The sequence below is a fragment of the Palaemon carinicauda genome, chromosome 1 (genome assembly GCF_036898095.1).
Source record: "Palaemon carinicauda isolate YSFRI2023 chromosome 1, ASM3689809v2, whole genome shotgun sequence".
Lineage (NCBI taxonomy): Eukaryota > Metazoa > Arthropoda > Malacostraca > Decapoda > Palaemonidae > Palaemon > Palaemon carinicauda.
In genome coordinates, this window is record NC_090725.1 from 290,031,923 (window position 1) to 290,059,267 (window position 27,345).

The 27,345-nt window shown below is 37.5% G+C and overlaps 1 protein-coding gene across 2 annotated transcripts in view; it reads right to left on the bottom strand.

The window, feature by feature from the left end:
• The window catches only part of Su(dx) (Suppressor of deltex), an 80,467-nt gene that overhangs the window by 22,600 nt on the left and 30,522 nt on the right, over window positions 1–27,345 (bottom strand). For both annotated transcript variants that reach the window (XM_068392158.1, XM_068392168.1), the window contains exons 5-16: window positions 18,640–18,738; window positions 17,698–18,321; window positions 16,070–16,226; window positions 13,774–13,965; window positions 12,611–12,728; window positions 7,881–7,972; window positions 6,466–6,597; window positions 5,176–5,265; window positions 4,802–4,960; window positions 3,966–4,125; window positions 3,592–3,741; window positions 751–875 (exon numbers count right to left, since the gene is read on the bottom strand). In XM_068392158.1, coding sequence (XP_068248259.1) covers window positions 751–875; window positions 3,592–3,741; window positions 3,966–4,125; window positions 4,802–4,960; window positions 5,176–5,265; window positions 6,466–6,597; window positions 7,881–7,972; window positions 12,611–12,728; window positions 13,774–13,965; window positions 16,070–16,226; window positions 17,698–18,321; window positions 18,640–18,738 — 2,098 coding nt within the window. The remainder of the gene's footprint in view (window positions 1–750; window positions 876–3,591; window positions 3,742–3,965; window positions 4,126–4,801; window positions 4,961–5,175; window positions 5,266–6,465; window positions 6,598–7,880; window positions 7,973–12,610; window positions 12,729–13,773; window positions 13,966–16,069; window positions 16,227–17,697; window positions 18,322–18,639; window positions 18,739–27,345) is intronic.

Here is a 27,345-nt window from a genome sequence, read left to right on the forward strand (position 1 = left end):
TAAATATAATTTTGGTAGTGAAAATAAATATGAAATGGGGCATTTTTGCATGGTATACAGATGAAGCTTGACATATACAAAATGAATAGGTAAAAATTCAGCCTTCATGGAAGTATAATAAAACAAAATTCAACGGGGACTGCACACCAATTAACAGAAAAAAGGACAGGTATGGGTAAAATGTGCATAAGGATATCACATCTAACTAAAAGATTACTGAACTGACTTCAGTGGCCCCAGGTGCCTCTTTCTTTTTAAATATAATCTATCTAGTTTCATCTTTTATATTGTTTGCCCCTTCATATCTTTTCCATCTTTCTTTGACCACTTTGCTATCCTGATTGCCATATGTTTTTCTTTTTTCACTCCTTTGTTGTTAAATCCCTTACTTCAGCACACTTGTAATATTGAATACAAAATAGCGAAAACATTACTTCCAAATTGTTTATAAAACATAAAATTCACTTTTTTGTTGCTCTCCCAAATCGACATGTTAAATGAAGTACAGCTAGAGTTCAAAATCAAATCATAATCAGTTTTATTGCTTGAAAAATAAATTTACAATAAAAAAAGAATGGTGGCTATATGGCAATCCATTAGTCATTGGAGCTCGGTTTGGCACAGTCTAGCTTTAGAAATTCCACCTACCTATAAAAATCTTTTTCACCTATCCTCAGACCACAAATATTTTCTTGGAATGTACAATGATGCAATCAATAACATATTTAGTATAAGAAGTCTGATACATACTCAATATATTCTTCCTTATTCTCCTCTGTTACTTGGATGTCTTTGCCCCCGGGTTTCAATTCAACTTCTGATATTTTACCAAGAACTTCAAAATCTGTTGAAAATGACATCTCTAGGCCACACTCCTGAAAACAAAAAAAAAAAAAAATATATAAATAAATATACCAAGGCACTTCCCCCAATTTAGGGGGTAGCCAACATCAAAACAAAAAAGATACCTTTCCTCTCTACGTTCCTCCCAGCCTGACAAGGGACTCAACCGAGTTCAGCTGGTACTGCTAGGGCCCCACAGCCCACCCTCCTCCGTTATCCACCACAGATGAAGCTTCATAACGGCAAATCCCTTACTGCTGCTACCTCCGCGGTCATCCAAGGTGACCGGAACTGCGTCACAATCGCTCGCCATTCATTCCTATTTCTAGCACGATCTCTGCCTCTCTCACATCTATCTTCCTATCACTCAGAGCTTTCTTCACTCCATCCATCCACCAAAATCTTGGCCTTCCTCTTGTACTTCTCCCATCAACTCTTGCATTTTCACCTTCTTTAACAGACAGCCATTTTCCATTTTCTTAACATGGCCAAACCACCTCAATACATTCATATCTACTCTAGCTGCTAACTCATTTCTTACACCTGTTCTCACCTTCACTACTTCGTTTCTAGCCCTATCTACACGAGATACACCAGCCATAACCCTTAGACACTTCATCTCAAACACATTCAATTTCTGTCTCTCCGTCACTTTCATTCCCCACAACTGCGATCCATACATCACAGTTGGTACAATCCAGAACTCTCTTTATATTCATGCCCAACCTTCTAATTTTTAACACTCCTTTCACTGCCCACAACACTGCATCCTTCATTCTCTCTCTGACGAACATCTGCTTCCACTCCACCATTTGCTGCAACAACAGACCCCAAGTACTTAACCATAAACTCAGCAAAAGAATTAACTATACATCAGACGTTAAATTTTTTGACATTTAGATACTTATTTAATGATAAATCAAGGTTCTCTTTAATAAATGGTATTGTTCTGGATTATTAGATAACTCTGCAATTGAAGAACTTTTATATAATTGAATTTTATCAAGAGCACAGACTAACAGTCTTAAAAAGATTCATGAATTGATCAAAACTAACATTTCATACATCTTGAACTTTTTACAAAGAATTTGTATCAGAATTTAGTCAAATTCATCAACTATATTTAGAACAGTTAAATACCATATTTATGATCTACTTTATATTTAATACCTGTTAGAATTCCCAAATCCTATAGACACTGTGCGCTAATTAAACTCTGCTGCTGCACATCTAGAAACATTTGTACTACAGGTATTACTTTGAAAAACAAGTTAGCCATCTCTCAAATACATAAGAATTATTGTCTTTAATTGGGTACGTATTTTACCATGGACTCTTTAAATGTCATAAAATGTCTCCATATCTTAATTCTAAATACAAAAAAGGGTCCAAACTGGTCAATTTGTCTAAGAATTCTATTATCTTGGGCCGGCAAATTATATCTTTATGTAACAATTCAGATCTGCAGTATATACAGAACTATATAAATCATAATTTCTAGAAAAGTTAACAATCGCAATGAAAATAAGTACCTGATATATTTATTCACCCAACAAGCTTAGAATAATAATGATTTTTCTACTTTTTATTTTACCATCTCTACTAATTTTTTCCCAAAAGATTAAAAAGGAAAATAACAAAAGCAGTCAGAAACGTTTTATAACACATAAGATGTTTTACCATAATAAACTTTAACCATATGTTGCCTTATTTGTAATTTACCATAAAAGCCCTTTGATCCTATGTTGTCCGACTTATATTTTACCATATAAATTTGTATCGTATGTTGCCCGATTTGTATTTTACAATAAAAACCCTTTAATCACGTTGCCCGATTTGTATTTTACAATAAAAACCCTTTAATCACGTTGCCCGATTTGTATTTTACAATAAAAACCCTTTAATCACGTTGTCCGATTTGTATTTTACAATAAAAACCCTTTAATCACGTTACCTGATTTATATTTTACAAAAAAAAACATCAATCATATGTTACCCGATTTGTATTTTACAATAAAAACCCTTTAATCATGTTGCCTGATTTATATTTTACAATAAAAACCCTTCAATCATATGTTGCCTGATTTATATTTTACAAAAAAAAAACTTCAATCGTATGTTGCCCGATTTGTATTTTACAATAAAAACCCTTTAATCATGTTGCCTGATTTATATTTTATTATAAAAACCCTTCAATCATGTTTTCCTGATTTGTATTTTACAATAAAAACCTTTTAATCATATGTTGCCTGATTTACATTTTACCATAAAAACTCTTAATTGTCTCTTACCTTATTTACACCAACTTAAATCAAGCATATCCCTCCTCAACAAAAAAAACCCCACTATTCAAACATTTGAGGTGAATGTAGTTTATCGGGACAGGGCGATATCTTTCTTATTACTAGCCCAATCTTTTTTCCTTATGGGGAAGATGTGCTTTACTATGATCCGATATACCATAATATGAAGTTATTTTATATTTCTTAAGTTCAGCCCAAGAAGGGGGTCGGGGGGCTTGCCCCCGGCTAGAGGTTGTGACCTGGGAACTACTAGGTTCGGTTAGGTTGGGTTTGTGGGGTTTGTATGATAGCCACAGTGGTTGGGGGGTCGCAGGGGAGTGTTAGGTCAGGTTAGGGGGGGAAGTTTGGGTTAGTTGTTGTCCATTTTTCTCAGCGTGTCCCCATAAACTACAAAGGCTCCAAACATTTTACTGAAAAGTGCTCAGACCAACTGTTGTGTTCTTACCTCGATATTGTTATCACGTATCCAACAAAGGGAATTGTAAAATTCTGGATCGATAGATTCCAGATCCTTCATGGTAAGTTTCTTACTCAGCATGCGCTTGTAAAACGGCATGGTAAATCCATTATAGATGAATTTTCCATGATATAAGGCCTGTAAAGATGGAGTCTTGTAAATATAGGAAGCTATTAAAATAACTATGCTTCTAGTGTAGTCTACAAACCATTAAAAATCATTAAACATATCAATATCCAAAAAGAAATAAAATTGATGTTTGAAAAATTTTATCTTAAAATGACTAACCAAAGTTTTCTATATCTTTTATATCTTAGAAAAGCAAACCTAATTAAAAAAAAAAATACATTTTGACTACGTACCATTGCAATGAAACGACCAATAAATTTGAAATATGTCAAATGGTCTGGGTTGACTTCTGAAGCAGGATTAATTTGCAAAGAGTAATTATTCTTATTGGCATATTCAAAAAGGCAGTACATTGGATTGAGAACCTCATGGGACAGCTGGAAGAACCACTCTCTGTAGGGATAAACAAATAAATTTCAATATTTACCAAGAATTTCCGTGCTTGAAGCGAGAGCTTCTTGACAATCAAGTTAAAACCACATAACTCCCCGCAATTGTACCTGTAAATCATACACTAGAAGAAAGGCCAACAAAATGTTATGAATAATCCTAGATGGCAGAGCCATATGGTGACTTCATGGGGACTGAGCAGAGGGATAAATTATTAAGTTTTAATTGTATTGTCAAGGAAGCTTTAACTTCAAGAGTTTACAACATGTGAATTTTATGGAATATTCACTGAAACCATTAACACACCTAATAAATAACATTACTACAGTACTATATTCAAAATTTTAACAAATTAAATTTTCCAATTATAAGACCGACATACTATGAGCTATATTTATATTGGAATTGGAAAATATTAAAACATACTCTCATCTGAAACATTAAATTTAGTGTTTATTAACCAATGATTAGAAAAAAAATTTCTATAAAAAATTAATATTTCAAGATTTATCTCTATTACACAATAAATAAATTTTACAGAAGGCATGAAAAATTTCTTGAATAGAAGGGGCTTTCAAAACTAAAAAGAATAGTTCTCAACAGCAAGACAATAACTGAATAGTATAAAAGCTACTCAGCTCATTTTGTTATAATACTGTAAAATACAAACGTGGTTTACCTGGACACTCCACCGTAATCTAAACCTTCCTCGCCTCTAAATATAATAAACAATCTCCTCCTAAGGTCATAAGGAGGCAATCTCATAACCTGATGGAAGGAGTCTTCAAAAAGTGTTTGGCGAGTAACACTTATTTTTATATGGCCCGTTACGGCATTACTGAAAAATAAAAATTAAGATTTATAAAAGCAACTAAAATGGTATCTTCTTAGTTTGAAATGAAAAATGTAGACATACTGTACATATATCGCATAAAATCCCAAGAAAACACTTCCTAATATTGATAGATTCTTTGTATAATCGGATTCATTGATGTATAAACTTATCACCTTATACATCAACTAAAGAAGAAAAAAAAAATCAACATTTCTTACCTGTGACATAAATATCTAAATTGTCCAAGTTTCCACCTAAATGAACGCTCATACACCATAGGAATACCATACTGACCCCTACTGGCATTGCTGAAAAGAAAAAAACAAATACTGTACATGGTAATAAATATTCACAAATACTGAATTAATCACAAATAATAAGATAGTAAATCATAAATAATTAGAATTACTACTATTTATGATAAAATCCACAAAGTTAATTTTCCAAGAGTTTATAAGCATGTTAAAAATGTCAATATTGTGAGGAACAAAGGTTAGTTTCCTATCAAAAGTTACCTAAAAGAATTTCCCTTCATATTTATAACATAAAACACCAGTAAGGTTATTGAAAGGAGTTGATCTCTCTTTCTCATGTAACCAAATAATGTTATTGAAGAGGGTTGATCTGTGTGTGTTCATGAAAATCTGCCTTGTTTACAGAGGTGAAAACGAAGTCATTACCATAGGCCTATTTTCAAATATTTTATTAGTTTAAAATTTTACAAATCTTAAGTATCAATACAAACTGCAGTAAATGACAAAGTTATCCCCCCTTGGACACAGTAGGAATATAGTCCATCAAACTGTTTATGGCAACTATAAAGAAGGTAACTTTGTAGAATGCTTTTTTTTTCAAGTAAATGGTGAGAAAAGCTTTTAGACCCTTAACATGACTTCTAAGTAATGGTTTATGAAATTATCTTTTACATAGGAGAATATATTACCTCCAATATCTGTTATTCCTACCCTGGTCTCTTGTGTAATAAGATGATGGGATTGTTTATAATTGATATACTGTAATTGGTAGTCTGTTTCACGTTTGTTATTGCAAGGTATTTGAAGTATTTTTAGGCATGACTATGAAAGGAATACGATCAGTGTTGTTTATTTAGTCATTTACATTACATCAATGCTGAAAGTACACAGGCTTAACACAAAAGATGATGTAATGGATCTTAGTTTGGGACAAAGAATTTTCTCACGAATATTTTTAGTCAATTCAAGTTTTTCATATTCATGTTAAATCATACAGGTGATTTTCATTTTCAGTAGATAACAAGTTTCATGTAATTTGGAGTTGTGTCTGCTATCTATGGAAATACTGTAAATTCTATGAAATTTTCCAGCGCTTTTATTCGCTCAGCTTTAGCAATGTTTGTCAAATTTTACTTTTTTCTTGAAAGCAAATTTTCAGTGCAAAATGCCAGCCATTTCAAAAACATATTACATTGTAAAAATTTCTATTTGAATAATTTTGAACACAAAAGATGAGTAGATTAGATACGTTACATTTGCTTTGCTCCAGGTCGAGGGTCTTGAAAAGTGGTCTGACGGGTATTATGGTCAACAAAATACTGACGGCCATCCTCTGTGAGCCTCATCTCCCATCCATCTGGTAGGGCTTCTTCTTCAAGAACCATGCTGTAAAAGAAAGAATAGGATTAAGGCTGAAACCAAAATAAAATACCTTACTTGACAATTACTGGATAAAACACAAGGTTATTTCACACTAGATATTACAAACTCAATATATGATATTATTTCTTGTTTCCTTTTCATCCAGTACCATCAACTGAGTGTTTTCATCTTTTGTTTTTTCTTCTAGTTTATGGTTAGCAGTTCATTGTGCATGAAGGAATTTAAGTAAGATGAAAGGTTTTGAAGTTTTCTCTATAACTATGGCTGACCAATATTTTCTGTGTAACCTGCCGATAGCCCAATGTTGTTCCTGTTACTTGCATTTCTATTGCCTAAATTGAGTGTAGTCGTGATTATGATGTTATCGTAAATTAGGAATGAAATGCTCTACACTGTCGATAAAAGGAAAATTTTAAGTTATACCTTCACCTCTGCAATACAGTACTTTGTCTCTTAGCGATAACAATGGATCCACGTATAGTATTCATACGACTTGCAGCACAGTAGGAAAAAAAATGGCACTACCCTTCTTTGACCCCTTCAAGACTATTAGTCCTTTAAGACCAATCAATATGTATTAGAGTACATATAGGTGATGGTCTTCCACTAAATGCATGTCCCTCTCCTAAATTGTCATGCATTTACTCATAAAGGGTCTGTATTGAAAAAAAATTTCTTGCTTGAAGCAAATTTTTACACAAACCCCTTATCTATCAAACTTTTTTTGTGTCCTACTCCCTCCTTCACACTTCTTAAGATTAGAATATTAAAATGAAGATCAGAACTTGTAAGATAGTGTGCACATATTGGACATGTGCATTGAAATCTTTCATCCTTCGATATCTATCAGGTTGGTGCTATAAAGAGCTTAGAAAAAAGGTTTCAATGTTTATTGAACAATGTGTTTTTTCTTTAGTTTATTTGTGCCCACTCAAGGTTAAAGACTGCCAAGATATTTTTCGTAGCTGAAAATCATACCTTTTTGTTCATAATAAAATACATTCTAAGAATCTTTTCATCATGCATTACAGTATTTTTATATAAAACTTTTCGTTTAAAGAATTTAAAACCTAATACAACTCCAACTAAATAAATTGAACAAGTGTAATTGACTTTAGAAAATGTTTTCTCCCGGATGTAAATAACTGTAAATAAAATACAATTTGATAGGTTATGCCATCCGATGCTACTTTTAAAAATTTGCGTTTTCCACAAATTTATTTTCTCTAACGGAACAAAATGTAATAATGTCACATTGGAGCAAAATAAAAATATCAGATACTTACCCTTGTGTCCGAGGATCATCCCACTGAGTAGTCCTGTTTCGATGATTAACAAAGTATATTCTTCCGTTGGGTTCTTGTCGTTTTTCCCAGCCCTGTGGACACAAATTCAAGAATAATACATTTAATATTGCCCCACTCTATAAAAATTACATTATATATAGTACAGCATATTAAAAATAATAATCTCTTGATGTGGAGTACAGGAAATTATCCCTTGCATGGCACCTAGGTTCTCTATAACATCTCATTATCTGGATGCACTGCCTTCTGATCTTTACAATTCATCTGGTCCTTTACACATTTGGATATACTGTATTGACAGAGATTTAAAAATTTAGGAACAACTTTATTTCTATTTCTATGCTATATACCTACCATGGCACTTACCCCCATTTTTGGGAGGTAGCAAAAAAAAAAAAAAAAAAAAATTATTTTCCTTATCGTTCCTCTTTGCCTGACAAGGGACTCGGACAAGTTTGGTTGGTATTGCTAGGGTGCCAAAGCCCACTCTCCCCTGTGTTCCACCATAAATAAATCTTCATAAATTGATTTCCCTACTCCCTTTACCTCAGTGGTCAACAAGGTGCCCTGAGGTAGCAGCAGGGCCTATTGGAACTGTCTAACAATTGCTCGCAATTCATTCTTATTTCTAGCATGCTCTTTTGCTGCTCTCACATCTATTCCCCTGCCACCTAGGGCTTCTTTCATTCCATTCATCCATAAGCAGCAAAAAAAGCCCAACATTCACTACCCACCCTAACCCTTACCGATATTAACCTAGATGACACGTACTTCAATTCCACTACTTTACCTCTCATCCATTCACTCCTTCGCTCTTCCCCTCTCAATTCCAGACACTACACCTGAAGGAAACAATTTTAGCTGAAATTTCATTCAACCCGACAGTTCAAATATGTCCCGCCATCCACACGTACCATGAGATTGATGAGAAGTGCTTACTTTAGTGAGTGGAGAGATATCAAGATTAAAACAACCAATTTTGTTTTCTGTTTCACAATCTAGTTGTCTAATAGTGTGCCTAGGATTATGGTTTTGCAAGGGTTTGGTAGGAGAGGATACTAAATTATGTAAAGATTTTGAGGTTCTGTGTGAGGCTTTCAAATCTGTAGAGCGCAGCGGATTTTCAGATCCCATACTGAATGAAACCCTATCAATATTTGACTGACTTTGAGCATTGAGATTAGGTTTGGAAACAAGGTGTGAAAGACCAGAAGTATCATTATTTAGGGCTGATTCATTGGACTTCAGAAGTTTAACAAAGGAAGCAAGTGATGCCAAGAGCTTACGAGGTTCATTACTATCAAAAGATGGCTGAACTTGTGTTGTCCAAAAGTGGAGGTGTCATCATCTTTATCATCACCACTATAATCCACTAGCCTAGTCTTTTCCGGTTTCTCCCCTCAACTAGCAAGTTTCCTATTGTGCTTAGAACTGTTAACTTGATCAGCAACCACTGAAACATACTTTACCATGAGAGGTACTAAGAGTGAAAAGCACTCTTCACACCGAATATCTGAATCACATTATTACCCTTGACACAATACAAAAATGAAATGCAGATTATAATCTCATCGAAATAATTCCCATACATATTCCAGGTAACAACAGCTAACTAAACCAGGGGAAGACATGTTAAAGCACAGTACATAAACAATGTGGAGAGCATGCGATCTCTGCCGAATGACAAAGATAACCGAAGAAACAGTATCATTATGTGACAACCCTGGACTTCTTATCACCTACCGCTATGTTTCCACTGTTTTATTAAGGGCATGTACTACTTAAAGTGAAAGATAATTGGAAATTTTTTACAGGTAAGTAATTTTATCAGACAGCAACTTACAGTCTAATAAATTTCTTAATCCTGATCTAGATATTAATCTCTGGCACCGTCATTCAATTACTTTATTATTTATGTTCTATAGATTTTTCATAATTCTGACCATCCTTTACATTGAGATCTTCCCGGGCAGTACCACCCTGTTCGTAATACTAAGTATGTAGTTCATTCTAACAGTCAGGCCTTCTCCATCATGAGGCTCAATACTACACAGTATTCCAGAAGTTTTATTTCAGCAATGACCAAGTTGTGGAATGATCCTCCTAATCAAGTAGTTGAATAGATAGAACTTCAAAAGTTCAAACTTGAAGCAAATGTTTTTATGTTGAACAGACTTACATTAAGTCTCTTTTTAATGTTTATATATGAAAGATGTTTTATTGTTATTACTGCTCTTAAAATGTTTAATCCTAATTATTTATTACTTTTCATATAGATTATTTATTTCCTTATTTCCTTACCTCACTGGGCTATTTTTCCCTGTTCGAGCCATTGGGCTTATAGAATCCTTCTTTTTCCAACTAAGGTTGTACCTTGGCTATTAATAATGATGATGATGATGATGATGATAATAATAATAATAATAATAATAATAATAATAATAATAATAATATTATTATCATTACCACTTAATAAGCTACAACCCTAGTTGGAAAAGTAGGATGCTATAAGGACAAGGGCTCCAACAGGGAAAAATAGCCCAGTGAGGAAAGGAAATAAGGAAATAAACTACATGAGAAGCATTGAGTAATTAATATAAAATATTCTAAGATCACTAACAATGTTAAACTAGATCCGTCATACATAATCTATAAAGAGAGACTTATATCAGCCTATTCAACACAAAAAAATTTTCTGCAAGTTTGAACTTCATAAGTTCAAACGATTCAACTACCTGATTAAGAATATCATTTCACAATCTGGTCTTAGTGGGAACAAAACTTCTAGAATACTGTGTAGTATTGAGCTTTATGATGGAGCACGCATGACTGTTAAAATTAAGTGCATATCTAGTATTACTTGCAGGTTTGTACTGGCTGGGAAGACCTGAATCCAAAGGCTGGTCATAATTATGAAAAATCTTATGTAACATGTATAAAGAACTAACTGAACAACAGTGCCAGAGATTAATAATAATAATAATACATACATATACCAAGGCCCTTCCCCCAATTTTGGGAGGTAGCCGACATCAACAAAGAAACAAAAACAAAAAGGGGACCTCTACTGTCTACGTTCCTCCCAGCCTAACAAGGGACTCAACCGAGTTCAGCTGGTACTGCTAGGGTGTCACAGCCTACCCTCCCACATTATCCACCACAGATGAAGCTTCATAATGCTGAATCCCCTACTGCTGCTACCTCCGCGGTCATCTAAGGCATCGGAGGCAGCAGCAGGGCCTACCGGAACTGCGTCACAATCGCTCGCCATTCATTCCTATTTCTAGCACGCTCTCTTGCCTCGCTCACATCTATCCTCCTATCACCCAGAGCTTCCTTCACTCCATCCATCCACCCAAACCTTGGCCTTCCTCTCGTACTTCTCCCATCAACTCTTGCATTCATCACCTTCTTTAGCAGACAGCCATTTTCCATTCTCTCAACATGGCCAAACCACCTCAACTCATTCATATCCACTCTAGCTGCTAACTCATTTCTTACACCCGTTCTCACCCTCACCACTTCGTTCCTAACCCTATATACTCGAGATACAGCAGCCATATTCCTTAGACACTTCATCTCAAACACATTCAATTTCTGTCTCTCCATCACTTTCATTCCCCACAACTCCGATCCATACATCACAGTTGGTACAATCACTTTCTCATATAGAACTCTTTTTACATTCATGCCCAACCCTCTATTTTTTACTACTCCCTTAACTGCCCCCAACACTTTGCAACCTTCATTCACTCTCTGTCGTACATCTGCTTCCACTCCACCATTTGCAGCAACAACAGACCCCAAGTACTTAAACTGATCCACCTCCTCAGGTAACTCTCCATTCAACATGACATTCAACCTTGCACCACCTTCCCTTCTCGTACATCTCATAACCTTACTCTTACCCACATTAACTCTCAACTTCCTTCTCTCACACTCTCTTCCAAATTCTGTCACTAATCGTCCAAGCTTCTCTTCTGTGTCTGCAACCAGTACAGTATCATCCGCAAACAAAAAATGATTTACCTCCCATTCATGGTCATTCTCGTCTACCAGTTTTAATCCTCGTCCAAGCACTCGAGCATTCACCTCTCTCACCACACCATCAACATACAAGTTAAACAACCATGGCGACATCACACATCCCTGTCTCAGCCCCACTCTCACTGGAAACCAATCACTCACTTCATTTCCTAACATATGCTTTACTACCTTTGTAGAAACTTTTCACTGCTTGCAACAACCTTCCACCAACTCCATATAACCTCATCACATTCCACATTGCTTCCCTATCAACTCTATCATACGCTTTCTCCAGATCCATAAACGCAATATACACCTCCTTACCTTTTGCTAAATATTTCTCGCCTATCTGCCTAACTGTAAAAATCTGATTCATACAATAATAATAATAATAATAATAATAATAATAATAATTATTATTATTATTATCATTATTACTAGCTAAGCTATAACCCTAGTTGGAAAAGCAGGATGCTATAAGCCCAAGGGCTCCAACAGGGAAAATAACCCAGTGAGGAAAGGAAATAAGCTACAAGAGAAGTTTAAGAACAATAATAGCATTAAAATGAATCTTTCATATATAAATTTCTAGTTCGAGTGCGCAACAATACGAACATCAAGGGAGAATCACAGAAATAAATTGCAAATAAAACTGACTAAAGATACGAAAAATACAAACTTACGGCAGGCAAGGGTCCAAGAGGATCATTATCAGTCTCTTGATTTTGATTGGGGTATAGGAATCGCTGAGAACTCAACTGTGCTATGTGCTGACGCTCTCCCTGCCACTCTTCAAATTGTCTGAAATAAATAGGACATCACAAGAAGTCATTACAAAATTTGTTTTGCATAAATTGAAGGAAATTATTTGCTTTGTATGAATGAAATTATCACATCTAAAAATGTTAATACAAAGTGACAGGCCTATTTTCAAAATGTATTGAACTATTTCGTAATTTTTTTCCAACAAAAAGTATTATTCGTTAACATTAACATAATTGCAGATTTCACAAATACTGTAATTTAAGGATATGTTATTGAAAACTGCAACATACAGGTTCAACAAAAAGACTTTGAAATGAAAAGAACATTAGAAATGCGGAACTTATACCCATATTCAATAACATTCCACCGAGGTGACCACTGACCAAAAAAAAAATGAGGAAATTATACTTTAAAGTTGTGAATTGGGTCCAAATTTCTGGGAATGAAAATGTTGCGGGTTTCCGAATTTATCAAAAATTTGTAGCTATAAAATGGGGTCTTAGTTTTAAAGGACATAATGAACAAAATATGAGAAAGCCAAGATATCTGTCTCTAAAATTGTTGCAAGTTTCCTATTTTTGCATATTGACGTTTATAAAATGGTCAGAGAGAGAGAGAGAGAGAGAGAGAGAGAGAGAGAGAGAGAGAGAGAGAGAGAGAGAGAGAGAGAGAGAGAGAGAGAGAGAGAGAATTTAATAATTTCCCATAGTTTTATAACTGTATGGTGAATTCATGCATTACTTTCTTTTACTATCCACAGTTTCAGATTTCCTTCATCTGCAAATGGCAGCGGGCTGAACATTACTCATGTGCAGTTTTGTGTATAAGGAGGCCGTCCTGTAAATTCAATGACACTTCGCATATTTAAAATATTAACTATGAAATTAATCTCAATAACCTAACGGAAATTTTCAAAGTTGATCAACACTTACCAACCAATTAGGATTTTTTTCCTTAAACCTACATCTCTCATCATCGTAAGTATCAAGAAAATAGTCTTGAATTTTAAGAACCTACTAAGCAATCACTATTTCTTTTATGATATACCGATGAACATTCAATGTTAAAAATACTACCTTACCTTATGTTTTCTACAGTTGGCCGTTGCCATGTGGTTGTTCTTGTGTTATGATCTACATAATAAACTCGACCTCTGGGATCCCGTCGTGCTTCCCAACCTGCAGGAAGTGGTTTTGGTCTTTCCCAGGTCGTGGACCTTGTCGTGTGATCAACATAGTATCGTCTACCATACTGGTCGTGTCTCATCTCCCACCTGAAAATCAATCGGTAATATGTGTTGTTAACAAAGAGAGAAATGGCTACTTTAAAAAATGGTATGCCACAGCAGATAGAGTAAATTTTAATAATTAAAACTGCAGTACAGTAGTTTAATGGGACCACATTGTAATATTATAAAACTATTATAGACCTCAACTAAACCTTGAATAAGAATTAAAAGCTAAGAAGTCAGACTGTTTAAGAGGAAAGACCAGAAAAAATTTATACACAGTATTACAGCAGAATGACAAGTAATACAAAAAATTCTTGAATACAAACTGCACTGCACAGTGTAAAGCACACCAAGTGGAGAACCCCACAGGGGAAAAGTACTACAGTAAAAACACAAATAGATCTCCGAAAGGGTAAGGGAAGATGAATAAGCTCTATTGTTTCTATATATAAAATATCATTAAAAACTTCTCCTGAGATAACGTTCTCAGATAAGAAAAGCACTATAAAGATTAATAATGGAGAAAGGCTTCCTATTCAAAGAGCATCCTTGAAGGTTTTTTGAGATGATGATAAAAATTCAATGGTACTGTAATACAGCCTTGGGAACTTTATCATCACCATCCCCTCCCACGCCTATTGACACAAAAGGCCCTCGTTAGATTTTGCCAGTCGTCTCTATCTTGAGCTTTTAATCCAATACTTCTCCATTCATCATCTCCTACTTCACGCTTCATAGTCCTCAGCCATGTAGGACTGGGTCTTCCAACTCTTCTTGTGCCTTGTGGAGCCCAGTGAAAGTTCTATTTCATCGCTTGACTTTGGCAAGTTATGCTATACAGTACTTGTCAGTAATTGGTTTATAACTTTTGAATTTTCTAAAATTTGTAAGTTGTTTTTTTTTCTTTCAATTTCTTTTCTGATATTCTGATTAATTTCATCTTGTATTTTGGTATACAGCATTACATGTACATCAAATGGGTCTGGGTATTCAATACTATTATTGAGAGAAGTATCTTTGTGGACTTTTTCTTCAATTGGCCTTCGTCTTGACCCTTTTACCCCCAAAGGACGTACTGGTACGTTTCACAAAAGCCATCCCTTTACCCCCATGGACGTACTGGTACGTCCTTGAAAAAAAATGCTATAAAATTTTTTTTTCATATTTTTGATAATTTTTTGAGAAAATTCAGGCATTTTCCAAGAGAATGAGACCAACCTGACCTCTCTATGACATAAATTAAGCCTGTTAAAGCAATTTAAAAAAAAGTATACTGCAAAATGTGATGGGAAAAAAATAACCCCTTGGGGGTTAAGGGTTGGAAATTTCCAAATAGCCCGGGGGTAAAAGGGTTAATAATTTGGTCTCGAGAAATATTAGTTCACTTTGAGTTTTCTCACTTATTTGGAGGTAAGGATATTTATACAGGTCACTGGATACTTAAGATTTTGCCCTTCTAAAATTCATCTTTCCTACTTTTTGGACTAGTTTATTTTTCTTGCTTGGAATGTTAGTGTTCTATATCCTTTAGAAAGTCTAAGAAGATATTTGTATAAAATCAAAAGGCACAGTGTTCCACTTTCCACTCCAACCTCTATCACTACCCTATTCTAAATCATTCTAATGTCTCCAATACAAGATCTATTCTAATGTTACAAAGCACTGTATCCTTGTGATAAAAAGGAACCGTAAAACTTTCTATAGCAAATGACTACATTTGTAAGTGCTACACACACTTTCAATGGCAAAAGATTGCTCATTTGTTAGCATATTACTCTAAACATTCCCATGAAGAATTAAAGGTGGCATCACAACCTGGTAATGGAACAAGGACAATGGAGCTATCATCTTTGGAAAGTTAAAAATTTCCCTTTCAATCTACATTGAGAAGCTCAAGTTTTTGTAAGCATATAACAAAATTAATTTCATGGAAGATTAAATGAAATAATGAAATTATTAGACAGAAAGAAAAGAAAGGCTTAACCACAAATTCTAGGGTTAGCAGCTTAAGTGCAAGACCCTCAGGGCTTTGATGTCCCATGTCATCAAAGCATTGGTGGCGTTGCCTTTCGGCTGCCATGTCCTAGAAATCGCTGTAACAACAATGGGTAAAGGATATGAGGGGAATACAAACAGACATAATTACCCAGGTGGAAGTGGTTCTTCTTGGTTTTTGGGAACATTAGGATCATTAGCATTGGTTGTGCTTCTACTTCCTCCTGCACTCCCATCAGCATTAGTTGTACTGTTCTTATTGGCTGTGCTTGGTGATGTTCCACTACTACTAGCCCCATCTGCTGTCCCTGTAAATTTGTTAAGTAAAAGAAAATGAAGGATTCATAGATAAGCTAGATCATTTTAAATACACCTTAAATACATATTACACTGAAAACTAGATAAATGAAGAAATTCTTGTCAAATCACACTAACTTTGAATCATTGCATATCATACCAAATTAATTTTTACACAATTGCAAAATTATCAGCAACTAAACCCTAAAGCAACAACACTTCATCCTCCCAAATCAAATACTGTACTTTCTATTCATATCTTAAATTGAAATTCCAAACTTCTATCCGACCATTCATCAAGCATTATCCAACTGAAACTGTATAAAGCTATTTTCATTTCCTGTCTTAAAATAGATACCATTTATTCTTTTCATTCTGATAAATCCTGTACTGTGTAATAGTATGTGGAGATTCTTACATGAAGAATTAAAAGCACTAAAACTTTTAGCAATTTGTATAGTTTTTTTTCATTTGAGACAGTCTTAATATATCTCCAAATTGTCACAGGATTGTAAAAAGATGGCTTTGGTAATACCTTTCCCCTTTTGGTGTTTGAAACAATGTTCATCATTTTTCATATCTAGATATTTTGTTACCTATGTAAGATCTATAATAAGAGGTAACAACCACCTCACCAAATATCATGAATCAGTTTTTTCCATCTTAAAATGACTAACAACATCACAGAAGGATAAACAACATTAATTTTTCTTTACAATTGTTTTTGTTGACGTCTTACACATTAATTTTTTACATGAACTGCACTCTATAATATTGAGTAAAATATATAATTTATTACTTTGATTCAACACAATTTTTAAACTTTAGTGAGAATTACAAAGTACAGTATTCCCTCGTCTTATCATCGTCTTATCACGGTTCACCTATCGCTACCTCAGTGCATCACAGATTTGTAAATATATTTTATAAAAATCTATATTACGGACTTAACTTTACACCGTGGGTTACTGAGGGGCAGATGTTTCAAATTTTTCATATTTCAATAACTTTTTGGGTAAAAATTGATTCCACATTCAATTGGGTATAGGTGAAATGAGTCCAATTCAGAATTTTAACAGTTGAGAATATAATGACATAACTGGCATCGCTGGGACCTTAATTGTTAATATAAATTTATTTTCTTCTGCATATTACATCATTACATAATCGACCCTGGCATACATTCATCATTACAAAATCTACTCAGGCACACACATCATTACAAAACCTATTCTAGCATACATACATCATTACAAAATCTATTCTGGCATACATACATAATTACAGAATCTACAGTACTCTAGCACACACATCATTACAAAACCTATCCTGGCATACATACTGTACATCATTACAAAATCTATTCTGGCATACATACACCAGTACAATATGGTATTCTGGTTAACACACTGTACTACATCATTCCTTATTTGGAGTAATCTACAACCAACATTTCTTATTAAAATGGGTAATTTACAATACCTGAGTTACGTTTATATTTGTGACCGCGACGATTAGCAGTTCTAGGGGCAACAGCAGGAGGCGTGGGTTTTGCAGCTGGTGAAGAGGTTTTGGGGGCTGAATTAATAGGCAGCTGACCATTAGCTGCATTACTGCTACGCATAGGAAGTGAAGCTTGATAGCTGGGTATAGAGGAAGAGTTTACTCCAATAATTGCAGCTGCTCCAGCTACTCGTGCACTGGCCCCTGATTCAGCTGAAGACCCATCACACACATCGTTTTGATTGGTTGTCCCTTCTGTAGGGCTTTCCTCACCCAAAACTAATACTGCAGAACCATTCCCAACACTAGCCCTTGGGCGAACATTTGGCGTTACATGTAAAGAAAGGTTTGCCTGACTGTCACTATTAACGGTTGGCAATGAAGGTATGGGATTCAAAGCTGCAGCATGTGTATGAGTGACTGTAGAACCTGAGGATATGGCAGGTAACATTGCTGATCCCCCTGCAGGATGACCCTCTACTACTTCAGGTTTTGGAGGTGGGGGTACCGGAGGAGGGGTTTTACCACCTACACGATGATTCTCACCAACACGGACAGTTACACTTTTATCTCCACTAACATTTCCACCATTCACATTCACGACTGAAAGAAAATACATTTAAGTCAGACTAATTATAACCAGATTAAATAATAAAGGTACTAAATTTATACTTGTTTCTTCTAAGAAAAGAATGGGGCAGACCTACCAAACCTTCAGTTGTAAATCTTTCTTTTTTAATACTTTTTTATGAGTTCATATACTGCAAAATGTTTGTCATCAGTTATGGTAATTTAAAAAATCCCCTTCATACTTGTGATAGCAACCCCTCAAATGTCACCATTCTCTAATCTTTCACTAATATTACTATGACAGTTTTGAATACTTTAGCCAGAGCATTGAGTTAAAACTCAAACACTTACCTGTAGGAAGATTGTAACCAACTTCTTTATGCCGGACTCCACTGGGGGTTAAATTACGAAGCCCATCAAGAGATATGGTGATGGTAGGTTTAGGGGTAACTGAAATAATAAATAGAACTTAACATATACCAATAACACTTAATATGCATAAACAGCAGTGTCAAATATTATTTCCTAACACTGATGCACAGTATTAGACTTAAGGCCAGTTCAACCTTTTTAAATTATCTAATAGTTGGAAAGGTCACATAAAACTAACAGCAATACTTTAAGTGAATGACAATAATTTTCAGTAAAAATCTTTTGAATACACCCATAAATCCACTCTAATGTCCATTATTCATACATGGAACATAACTGGTACTGTATATGAAAATTTACTATCATTTAAGATTGATAGTGAGACCATCCATCCATATACCAAGGCACTTCCCCCAATTTTGGGGGGTAGCCGACACCAACAATGAAACAAAACAAAAAGGGGACCTCTACTCTCTATGTTCCTTCAGCCTAATCAGGGACTCAACCGAGTTCAGCTGGTACTGCTAGGGTGCCACAGCCCAACCTCCCACATTTCCACCACAGATGAAGCTTCATAATGCTGACTCCCCTACTGCTGCTACCTCCGCGGTCATCTAAGGCACCGGAGGAAGCGCCGCAGGGCCTACTGGAACTGCGTCACAATCGCTCGCCATTCATTCCTATTTCTAGCACGCTCTCTTGCCTCTCTCACATCTATCCTCCTATCACCCAGAGCTTTCTTCACACCATCCATCCACCCAAACCTTGGCCTTCCTCTTGTACTTCTCCCATCAACTCTTGCATTCATCACCTTCTTTAGCAGACAACCATTTTCCATTCTCTCAACATGGCCAAACCACCTCAACACATTCATATCCACTCTAGCCGCTAACTCATTTCTTACACCCGTTCTCTCCCTCACCACTTCGTTCCTAACCCTATCTACTCGAGATACACCAGCCATACTCCTTAGACACTTCATCTCAAACACATTCAATTTCTGTCTCTCCATCACTTTCATTCCCCACGACTCCGATCCATACATCACAGTTGGCACAATCACTTTCTCATACAGAACTCTCTTTACATTCATGCCCAACCCTCTAATTTTTACTACTCCCTTAACTGCCCCCAACACTTTGCAACCTTCATTCACTCTCTGATGTACATCTGCTTCCACTCCACCATTTGCTGCAACAATAGACCCCAAGTACTTAAACTGATCCACCTCCTCAAGTAACTCTCCATTCAACATGACATTCAACCTTGCACCACCTTCCCTTCTCGTACATCTCATAACCTTACTCTTACCCACATTGACTCTCAACTTCCTTCTCTCACACACCCTTCCAAATTCTGTCACTAGTCGGTCAAGCTTCTCTTCTGTGTCTGCTACCAGTACAGTATCATCCGCAAACAACAACTGATTTACCTCCCATTCATGGTCATTCTCGCCTACCAGTTTTAATCCTCGTCCAAGCACTCGAGCATTCACCTCTCTCACCACTCCATCAACATATAAGTTAAACAACCACGGCGACATCACACATCCCTGTCTCAGCCCCACTCTCACCGGAAACCAATCACTCACTTCATTTCCTATTCTAACACATGCTTTACTACCTTTGTATAAACTTTTCACTGCTTGCAACAACCTTCCACCAACTCCATATAACCTCATCACATTCCACATTGCTTCCCTATCAACTCTATCATATGCTTTCTCCAGATCCATAAACGCAACATACACCTCCTTACCTTTTGCTAAATATTTCTCGCATATCTGCCTAACTGTAAAAATCTGATTCATACAACCCCTACCTCTTCTAAAACCACCCTGTACTTCCCAGATTGCATTCTCTGTTTTATCCTTAATCCTATTAATCAATACTCTACCATACACTTTTCCAACTACACTCAACAAACTAATACCTCTTGAATTACAACACTCATGCACATCTCTACTTTAATTGCTTTTTTGTAGTTCCATTCTCAGAAAAGCAATAAAAAAGTGAAAACGATAAAATTTGGTGTTAATACAATAAGAAATAAAATAAAACAAAACAAAAAGAGGTAAAAAAATAAGTACTTAAGACTTCCAACATCTTGGAATAGAAAGAAACTGTAACAAAAGAACGTAATTCAAGGATTTCCAAGTTTCATAGAACCTGGTCAATTTGATTTTTTCTCACCGTGCTGACCCACTTCTCCACCTTTCCTCGTCAAAAAATTTCCTTCAGGTAAGACCTGAGTTCACAAATGTGACTATGTTATTACTCAAATCTAGAATAATCACAAACTTTCTTCTTTAGGTACCATTTTTGTTCCCTTGTTTTCAAACTCAAACAGTTGGGAGCAGGTGGATGTTTTCTTACCATCATTATTGAATTTTTAAGTAATATATTGCAGAGATGTTATTGATAGGCACCATAGTACATACTGTATAAGAATGTGATATCTGGTTTTCCTCAGGGTGGTGTTCTTGGCCTGTTACGTTTCATACAACATACACGATATTTGTTTTGCCCTACAAAACAAGCTTGTTGCATATGCAGATGATGCTGCTCTCTGTGCCTCAATTACATCTGAATGTATACCTAGGGTTGCTGAATCCCTTAATAGAGATATAGCTAAACTCAATGCATGATGTAAATTATGGGGCATAAGGTTAAACGCTAACAAAACTCAAAATATTTCTTCTTCCATTGTAAATAAAATGGTCTTTTTGAGAAAAGTATTTCAAGATTTTCAGTGATCAATCTATTCTAAAGAAATGTTTCAATTCCTTCATTCTGCCTTGTTTTGAGTATTCTTCTCCTGATAGCTTTTGGCTGCTGACTCTCATCTCAATTAGATGGACAAAAACTAGCAGGACTATTAAATTTCTTATTCCTGATTTTTCATAATTCTGACCATCCTTTGCATTCATATCTTCCCAGACTGTACCATCCTGTACATAGTACTAGGAATATAGTCAAATTTAACAGTCTTACCTTCTCCCTTATAAGGATCAGCACTACACAGTATTCTAGAAGTTTTATTCCTGCTGTGACCAAATTGTGGAATGACCTACCTAATCCGGCAATTGAATCAGTGGAACTTAACAGAGGTTCAAACTTGAAGGAAATGTTTACATGTTGAACAGCCTGTTCAACATATAAACATAGTTTATATGTGACAGATATTTAGAAAAATTATTACTGGTCTTCAGATATTGAATATTCTTTATTCATTGCTTCTAATTGTTTATTTTCTTTCCTTGCTGGGCTATCTTTCCCTGTTGGAGCCCTTGGGGAGATATCATCCTATTTTCCATACAATGTTGCAGCTCAACTAGTATTACTGAGTTCCTCCTCTAAGGTGATCAAATAATTATTGTATGGGAATTGATAAATGTTATTTTCATTAGTAAAATAAATTTTTGAATATACTTACCCGATAATCATGTAGCTGTCAACTCCGTTGCCCGACAGAATTCTACGGGAGGGATACGCCAGCTATCACTATACTAGAAGGGGGTGTACTCACAAGCGCCACCTGTGGCCAGGTACTACAGTACTTGTTGTTGACGCCACCTCACTTTTTCCTCGGTCCACTGGTTCTCTATGGGGAGGAAGGGTGGGTCAATTAAATCATGATTATCGGGTAAGTATATTCAAAAATTTATTTTACTAATGAAAATAACATTTTTCAATATTAAACTTACCCGATAATCATGTAGCTGATTCACACCCAGGGGGGTGGGTGAAAAACCAGTGTACAAGACTAAAGGATAGCTAAGTATCCCGTATTTCATATAATCAGTTATCCACAATAACAATGAAATAATAAGTACCTGGTAAGGAAGTCGACTTGAACCGTTACTCTGCCTTTAATAAGATCGTCTTCCTTACTGAGCGCAGCGTTCCTCTTGGAAGGCTGAATCAACTCAAAGGTGCTAAAGTATACAGGGCTGCAACCCATACTAAAGGACCTCATCACAACCTTTAACCTCGGCGCTTCTCAAGAAAGAATTGACCACCCGCCAAATCAACAAGGATGTGGAAGGCTTCTTAGCCGACCGTACAACCCATAAAAAGTATTCAAGAGAAAGGTTAAAAGGTTATGGGATTATGGGAATGTAGTGGCTGAGCCCTCGCCTACTACTGCATTCGTTGCTACGAATGGTCCCAGGGTGTAGCAGTACTCGTAAAGAGACTGGACATCTTTGAGATAGAATGATGCGAACACTGACTTGCTTCTCCAATAGGTTGCATCCATAACACTCTGCAGAGAATGGCTCTGTTTGAAGGCCACTGAAGTAGCCACAGCTCCCACTTCATGTGTCCTTACCTTCAGCAAAGCAAGGTCTTCTTCCTTCAGATGAGAATGTGTTTCTCTAATCAGAAGCCTGAATAGTAAGAAACTGAGTTCTTAGAACTTGGAAAAGAAGGTTTCTTGATAGCACACTATAAGGCTTCTGATTGTCCTTGTAAAGGTTAAGACCTTTTTAGATAGTACCTAAGAGCTCTAACTGGGCAAAGTACTCTCTTCAGTTCATTCCCCACCAAGTTGGACAGGCTTGGGATCTCGAACGACTTAGGCCAAGGACGTGAAGGAAGCTCGTTTAGCAAAAACCGAGCTGCAAGGAACATGTAGCCGTTTCAGATGTGAAAACAATGATCCTGCTGAAGGCGTGGATCTCACTTACTCTTTTAGCTGTTGTCAAGCACACGAGGAAAAGAGTTTTTAATGTGAGGTCCTAAAAAGAGGCTGATTGGAGAGGTTCAAATCTTGATGACATAAGGAACCTTAGGACCACGTCTAGATTCCAGCCTGGAGTGGACAACCGACGTTCCTTTGAGGTCTCAAAAGACCTAGGGAGGTCCTGTAGATCTTTGTTGGTGGAAAGATCCAAGCCTCGGTGGCGGAAAACCGCTGCCAACATACTTCTGTAACCCTTGATCGTAGGAGCTGAAAGGGATCTTACTTTCCTTAGATATAACAGGAAGTCAGCAATCTGGGTTACAGTGGTACTGGTTGAGGAAACTGCATTGGTCTTGTACCAGCTACGGAAGACTTCCCCTTGAGACTGATAGATTCTGAGAGTGGATGTTCTCCTTGCTTTGGCAATCGCTCTGGCTGCCTCCTTCGAAAAGCCCCTAGCTCTTGAGAGTCTTTCGAAAGTCTGAAGGCAGTCAGACGAAGAGCGTGGAGGATTGGGTGTACCTTCTTTACGTGAGGTAGACTTAGAAGGTTCACTCCTAGAGGAAGAGTCCTGGGAATGTCGACCAGCCATTGCAGTACCTCTAAGAACCATTCTCTCGCGGGCCAGAGCGGAGCCAACCAACGTCAGCCGTGTCCCTTTGTGAGAGGAGAACTTCTGAAGTACCCTGTTGACAATCTTGAACGGCGGGAATGCATACAGGTCGAGATGGAACCAATCCAGCAGAAAAGCATCCACGTGAACTGCTGCTGGGTCTGGAATCGGAGAACAATACAACAGGAGTCTCTAGGTTATCGAGGTAGCGAACAGATCTATGGTTGGCTGACCCCACAGGGCCCAAAGTCTGCTGCAAACATTCTTGAGAAGGGTCCACTCTGTGGGGATGACCTGACCCTTCCGGCTGAGGTGATCTGCCATGACATTCATACCGCCCTGAATGAACCTCGTTACCAGTTAGCTTTCGATCTTTAGACCAGATGAGTAGGTCCCTTGCGATCTAGAACAACTTCCACGAAAGAGTCCCTCCCTGCTTGAAGATGTAAGCCAGGGCTGTGGTGTTGTCAGAGTCCACCTCCACCACTTTGTTAAGCTGGAGGGACTTGAAGTTTATCAAGGCCAGAATAACCGCCAACAACTCCTTGCAATTGATGTGAAGTGTCCTTTGCTCCTGATTCCATGTTCCCGAGCATTCTTGTCCGTCCAAAGTCGCACCCCAGCCCGTGTCTGATGCGTCCGAGAGGAGACGGCGGTCGTGTTTCTGAACAGCCAAAGGTAGACTTCCTTGAGAAGAAAGCTGTTCTTACACCACGCGAGAGAAGACCTCCTCTCTTCGGAAACAGGAACTGAGACCGTCTCTAGCGTCATGTCCTTTATCCAGTGAGCAGCTAGATGATACTGAAGGGGGGGGAGGTGGAGTCTCCCTAACACGATGAACAGGGCCAGCGATGAAAGTGTCCCTGTTAGACTCATCCACTACCTGACTGAGCATCGGTTCCTTCTCAGCATGCTCTGGATGCATTCTAGGGCTTGGAAGATCCTTGGGGCCGACGGAAAAGCCCGAAAAGCTCAACTCTGAAGATCCATACCCAAGGAGACAATGGTCTGGGATGGGACGAGCTGAGACTCCTCAAAATTGACCAGGAGGCCCAGTTCCTTGGTCAGATCCATAGTCCATTTGAAAATCTCCAGACAGCGACGACTTGTGGGAGCTCTTAAAAGCCAGTCGTCTGACGGAGCCGGACACAAGATCATGCTACTGCTGCACAGTCTGTGAACTGTCAACCATGGGCAAGCGAGGAAGTACAGTGACAACCCGAATCTGTCTAGACTGTCTGGGTCGTACAGACAACTCCTTATCGGGTTGCTGAGGTTGCCGCACTGCGTCACAACAAGTCACTTCTGCTGGTTGTTGAACGTCTTCCCCGTGACACATTGACTCCGTAAACAAAAAATCCTCTAACAAGGACTAAGCTTGGACTGCATGTCTTGCAACACAGCTCAAGGTCTATGGGAGCAGGTGTGGTAACAGACGGGATTAGCGACTGAAGTGGAACCATTACCTTCCCTGGAAGCATGTTATGCTTAAATAAAAGTCCATAGGAGGCTACGCAGCTAAAGGCTCCCTCCAAATGACAGAGTCCTCAAGGGAATATCAGAAGGAGGGAGAAAAGAACTTTCTCATCTACAGGGACCATATCCTAGAAAAGCTAAGTTCTCTCAGTGAGGGTTTCACTGGTGCAAAAGCAGCAGACTAGAAGGCAACGTTATGAAACTGCTTGACAGTCTAGTGAGTTGGCAACAACCAAAGATGTGTGACTGAGAAGCATGCGGTAAGGTATGCAGAGCATGTTGTATGCAGAGTATGCTGTATGCAGAGCATGCTGTATTTAGAGCATGTTGTATGCAGAGCATGCTGAATGCAGAGCATGCTGTATGCAGAGCATGCTGTATGCAGAGCATGCTGAATGCAGAGCATGCTGTATGCAGAGCATGCTGTATGCAGAGCATGTTGTATGCAGAGCATGCTGTATGTAGAGCATGTTGTATGCAGAGCATGCTGAATGCAGAGCATGCTGTATGCAGAGCATGTTGTATGCAGAGCATGCTGTAAGCAGAGCATGCTGTATGTAGAGCATGCTGTAAGGTAAGCAGAGCGTGTGCATGGCGTATAACATTTCTCAGAAATTCCATGACCAGTGCTAGAGTGCTTTATGCATGCTTGCATGGGGTTTTAATATCAACATAATATTTACCTTACATTCATAACTCATGATTCATATTTTTGCCATATTTTGCGATATTGTTAAAAATATATTGCAAGGAATACAAATATATTTTTATCCATCCATATACCAAAGGCACTTCTCCCAATTTTGGGGGGTAGCCGACATCAACAAGAACAAAACAAAAAAGGGGACCTCTACTCTCTATGTTCCTCCAGCCTAACCAGGTACTCAGCCGAGTTCAGCTGGTACTGCTAGGGTGCCACAGCCCAACCTCCCACATTTCCACCACAGATGAAGCTTCATACTGCTGAGTCCCCTACTGCTGCTACCTCCGCGGTCATCTAAGGCACCGGAGAAAGCAGCAGGGCCTACCGGAACTGCGTCACAATCGCTCGCCATTCATTCCTATTTCTAGCACGCTCTCTTGCCTCTCTCACATCTATCCTCCTATCACCCAGAGCTTTCTTCACACCATCCATCCACCCAAACCTTGGCCTTCCTCTTGTACTTCTCCCATCAACTCTTGCATTCATCACCTTCTTTAGCAGACAGCCATTCTCCATTCTCTCAACATGGCCAAACCACCTCAACACATTCATATCCACTCTAGCCGCTAACTCATTTCTTACACCCGTTCTCACCCTCACCACCTCGTTCCTGACCCTATCTACTCGAGATACACCAGCCATACTCCTCAGACACTTCATCTCAAACACATTCAATTTCTGTCTCTCCATCACTTTCATTCCCCACAACTCCGATCCATACATCACAGTTGGTACAATCACTTTCTCATATAGAACTCTCTTTACATTCATGCCCAACCCTCTATTTTTTACTACTCCCTTAACTGCCCCCAACACTTTGCAACCTTCATTCACTCTCTGACGTACATCTGCTTCCACTCCACCATTTGCTGCAACAACAGACCCCAAGTACTTAAACTGATCCACCTCCTCAAGTAACTCTCCATTCAACATGACATTCAACCTTGCACCACCTTCCCTTCTCGTACATCTCATAACCTTACTCTTACCCACATTAACTCTCAACTTCCTTCTCTCACACACCCTTCCAAATTCTGTCACTAGTCGGTCAAGCTTCTCTTCTGTGTCTGCTACGAGTACAGTATCATCCGCAAACAACAACTGATTTACCTCCCATTCATGATCATTCTCGTCTACCAGTTTTAATCCTCGTCCAAGCACTCGAGCATTCACCTCTCTCACCACTCCATCAACATACAAGTTAAAC